Raw genomic sequence first — 4,779 nt, 5'->3', positions numbered from 1 at the left:
AGTTTCGTCTTTGGGTCTTTTATTTGCCTGGGTCCTGGGTCATGTCTCCTGTCGACTGTTAGCCCCATCAGCATTCTTGTTAGCACCTAGCGGCCGGGTACTCTTTGCTACTCAGGTAGCCCGCCCCTACCTGGGGGCCTGGGTGTTGGGTGGAGGCCCCTGTTCGATTCCTACCTGTTTATACCAGCCCTCGCAATACCCCTTGTAACTTTGAGCATGCCTTTCTGGATCTCGTTCAAATCTGCGATTGTAGTAGGTCCCTGGGGCTCTACTAACGTACCTTCCCTGAAAGGGTTTGGCACAACCCGTGTGTCATCTCGATCAGCCTCCCAGGGGGACTGTTGCCGTCCATCGTCCTGGAGGTTTCGAGCATCTAGGTTTTTATCCCCAGTTGCAGTATTTTGTCGGGTAGCTCGTTCGGTATTTTTTGTTCGTCTTGTCATGGCTTGTTTTTCAGGTTCCCACGACAAGCGCCAAAGACTATTGCGTCTTGGATCTAATCTTGATCCCGACCTAGTTGGATTAACTCCCTAACTATCGCTCGAGTAAGAAGATGGTGAAACCTGCAAAAGAGGTTAGATGCAAGTCGGCTAGAATGCTGAGCAATCGCCTCCGATGGCTAAGTCAGTTGGGGATCAGATTAAGGTCCCAAGCGAGTGCTGCTCAGGGATTCACTAGAAAGTGCTTGTGCCTTACCTAAGGGGTGAGTCCTCGTTAAGTAGTGCATGAGTTACCTTACTTAGACCCGACAAGATCCCGATTACAGGCCTGCCTAGTTGTCTTTGGGGATAGACATGCCGCTTATGTTGTCATTACCTTCTTTGCCTGTGCATAAATTGATCATTATGTATTCGTCTGGTGTGATCGGGATGTGTCCTGACCACATAGTAGAGTGTCTAAGCTGGGTGTATGTTCTGAACAAGGATCCGACCCGATCAATTGTACGTGAGTATCTCCCGTAACAGATCCAAAACATATCATTTTGTTGTTGTATCTGTAGGTAATTAATTGACTGGATATTGAATATGACCAAACATGGGTGGTTGAATTATGGGGAGGGGGGTATCTAGTTTTTTGGGAATATCACCAATTTTTTTTTATATGAAAACTTTAATCATATGAAAGAGTTAAGGCCAAGAGGCCTAGAAACAAGCAAAGACGTATCAACCCATCAACCATGAACAAATGTGGAATAGCCCACCAGGACCGCACTAAAGAGAGAGTAGAACCTCCCTTAGACAAAAAGTCAGCAAAAACATTATCAAATTCCGCCAATTAAGTACTCTCTCTCTCTCTCTCTCTCTCTCTCATTTTAATTACATCATTTTCCAATTACAAGGTTATACAAAAAAGAGTCAATTATTGTTGGAAAAGCTAAGTGAATTCATGCTGGCAGGATTGAGTCAAATCCTCAGGATCTCAAGATTGGTGGAAGGATTACACCCACGAAGATTGATTCGAATTCTCAAGTGGTAAAATTAAATCAAAACCCCATGACTCTAGTGTCGTGATATCAATCAAATCGTAAGTTGGTAGTAAATCTTGTGCAGCTGCTTCCTTCAATAAAATGTATTCTCGGCTAGAAGAACAGTTGTCAAACTTCTAATTGATCCTTTTATGGGTTGTCGATCATTCAGAGGGGATCGAAGGAGATACTGGAATGTGACTACTGAAACGAGATTAGTTTATTAATAAGCAAACACGTGCACAAAGGCAGCAGAATCAGAAAAAGTGACGGATAATTAACAGTTTATACAAAGCTTTTAATAGAAGAACTATATCCACTTAGAAGATCATAATATCTGGACCAGAGCATCACACCTCCATAATTGAAGGAAGTCTTGATCACTGGGAGGATTTCAGAAGTTAACACACTTGCAGGGATGTATCCACTACCTGCTGCGTCAGGAGAGGCCGGTAGCCCTAAGAAGAACTTCCTGGCTGGAACCTTGGTCGTCCATACCTTCCATGAATTCAAAATGTTTGTGACATTACCAGTAGTGTATTCACATTGAGGATTGTTATAGAACTGAACCCAAACATAATCAAAAAGACTTGAATTAAGAGCACTGCCAAGATACTTGTCAGGAAAAGGACATTGAGGTGCTGCTGTCAAGTAAACTTTCTTGCAGGGCTTATTGTGTTTGAAGAGGTATTTCGCCAGATAACCCCAGTAATTTGTTGATCCCATCTCGATATCGAAATCAATGCCGTCGAGAACCGCATCACCTAGAGGTCGCGATGAAGAGTTACCACCAAGATAGTTGTTCCATAAGTAGTTTGAAACATTCTTGGCATCATGTTTGGAGGTTAGAGTGTAGTTTCCAACACCACCTCCAATGGAGAGCATCACCTTCAGGCCTAAACTTTGGCAATATTTGATTTGACTGCTCAGAGTAGTGCAGCCACCGGAAGGTGGATCACAGTGGCCGGCGAGATTGAGAACCGGCGTCTGGCCGCCACCAAATTTGATGAGAAAGGATAAGTTGACATAGGAATAGTTCCCAGTTGCACAGGTTTGATTCAAGGTGCCTTCATTTCCATTCTGACCCCAGTAGATTGCAATTCCTCCAGCAAGAGAACTTGTTGGAAGGGCAAGGATGAAAACAAAGAGGGAGAGCAAAGAAGATAATGCTTGACGTTTGATCACCATAACTGCTAAAGACTGATGATCTTCAATGAGCTGGTTGGAGGGTGGACTTCTTATAAGAGGAAGGGTTACTTAGTCTCCGTCACGTTAGAACATTTTGAAATACTATTTTTCGATTCGCAAACTTAAATAATTTTATTTGAATAAATAAATGTAATTAATTCCAAAGCAATAAAATAAAATAAGGGTATGCCACCAGGTTTGAACTAATCAAATGAAAAGAATAAGTTGTCATCAAATAGATTTGACCAGAACTAATTATGAAACCGGTGACCACTGACAGGTCAAAAGAAGTTTGTGAATGGACAATACTTGGGGCATTCTTTGTATCAAATCAATTCTCACTCCCCATTTTGCGTATAATTCATTTTTGACTAAAAAGATTTGGTAACTTTTGTCTGCAATAAATTACGAAACAGAAAATAAATTTGATATGTTAAAATGAAAAATTAATTAAAAATAATAAAAATGAAAATCAATATTCAAGAACAAACCACTAGTGTTTGAGAGCGAGGAAAAAGAGAAAACAATGAGGTTTTATAAGAAGAATGTATATTTACTATCATATTCTCTATTTGTATTTTGAATTTTAAATGACTTGTGTAAAGACGAATAGATTGAGTTTTGGACTCATAATCAAGACACAAAGTCTATTATGGATTTTTGAGATCTTTCTATTCCTTTAAATAAATTAGAATTTAAAATAGATATCAAATACATTGAAAAAATAAAAAATGTTAGAAAATGAGAATGTGAATTGATACCAAAAAATCCCTTAGTGCTGTTAGTAAAATCCTTTCAGCTTTACCAAAAAAATAAAATAATCTAGTTGCCTCAGAATTGGTCTAAACTTGTTTTGAACTTGGTTTGGTTTTTTTAACTCGAAGGGCGGATTTAGGTCATGTTGGCATTTATTAATTATTAATAATAATATGCCCAATAGAAAATTTGGAAATTCACTTTTGTGCGGTTAAAAAATATAGGATTAAATATTTTGGTGACCACCGCATTACTGTAATTGATTGAATTACGCATACGTGAGTTTTCTGAAAGGCGACTCTCTCTCTCTCTCTCTCTCTCTCTCTCTCTCTCTCTCTCTCTCTCTCTCTCTCTCTCTCTCTCTCTCTCTGTGAAATCCAACCCTAACCCTAACCCTAACCCGGAAACCTATTTGTTTGTAGGTCCAAAGACCCGAAGTGAAGGTAGAAGACAATTATGGACCATCTCAATGGAGGACATCGTGTTTGACCCAGAACCCATGGAGATTGATGATTGAGTTCCATACTTGGAAACCTTGTATGAGTTAAAGAAGAAACTGCACCTTGGAGAAGAAGTGCTTGGTTGATGGACTTGAAGCCTAGTTGGACATGGTTTGAAGGGATCCCTCTATGCTAGGTGAGTTGCTTGATGAGTTGGGAGAAGTCCCATTGAAAATCTTGAGGTTTGGTGCTTCAAATCCTTGATCTGGGTTTGTTGTCAGCCTGGGTCGACTGCTTGGGTCGACTGGGCCAATCGACCCACAATCACAGTGGCGTTTAATTGTGAATTTCTGATTTTAGGGTTTTGATGCTTTATTTAATGAGATTATATGGTTTTTAGCCACACTTGTTTCTAAAGCCTTTGGAGAACGTGGGAAGCCTCTCTCAAGCCTATTCCTTCGAGTTGTGGAAGATCCTTTGCAAATCCTCAAGCTTTTCGGCGATTAATCTTCATTAATGTATTGTAATATCTCATATTACTCATTGATCTACTTTTCTATTGATTGCTTCTCATCTTTTTGATTATGAAGATGGTTTATATTCTTGCAAACACCTCTTCTTCAATGTCTATAGTTGTGAGTGAATCTCCATTCACTCCAATGCTTCTATGATCTACACAAATTGATTTTAAGAAGAGATCTTGCGAAATCTTCATGGACATGTGATCATTCTATTGTTTTTTATTTCTACAGCATGTTAGATTCTGATGCGTCAAAAATCTGCTCAGCCCTTAGATCTCCTAGTGATGACCTGCAAAACGAAAGCGTCAGATGTGGCCCGACCGCGGGGGTCGGGAGTCCACCTCTGAAGGCTAAGTCAGTTGATGAACTTAATCACAAACGGCTCTGCTAGAAGCACACAGCTAAGGAA

General features: G+C 40.1%; 1 protein-coding gene across 1 annotated transcript; it reads right to left on the bottom strand.

Moving 5' to 3' along the window:
• Nucleotides 1-1,386: 1,386 nt before the first annotated feature.
• Nucleotides 1,387-2,697, bottom strand: LOC148998940 (hevamine-A-like). The gene has a single exon (XM_089141591.1). It carries the CDS (start codon nt 2,651-2,653, stop codon nt 1,751-1,753), a length of 903 nt encoding a protein of 300 aa, XP_088997717.1. The 5' UTR covers nt 2,654-2,697; the 3' UTR covers nt 1,387-1,750.
• Between the last annotated feature and the right edge of the window lie 2,082 nt (nt 2,698-4,779).

The sequence above is a fragment of the Hakea prostrata genome, unplaced genomic scaffold (genome assembly GCF_041222555.1).
Source record: "Hakea prostrata isolate BN-2017 unplaced genomic scaffold, UWA_Hpros_2 contig_89, whole genome shotgun sequence".
NCBI classification, from domain to species: domain Eukaryota; kingdom Viridiplantae; phylum Streptophyta; class Magnoliopsida; order Proteales; family Proteaceae; genus Hakea; species Hakea prostrata.
This window is presented reverse-complemented; position numbering and strand designations above follow the sequence as displayed.

Coding starts and splice junctions, on each gene's coding strand:
- LOC148998940 (XM_089141591.1), bottom strand. CDS start 2,653: ATGGTGATCAAACGTCAAGCATTATCTTCTTTGCTCTCCCTCTTTGTT.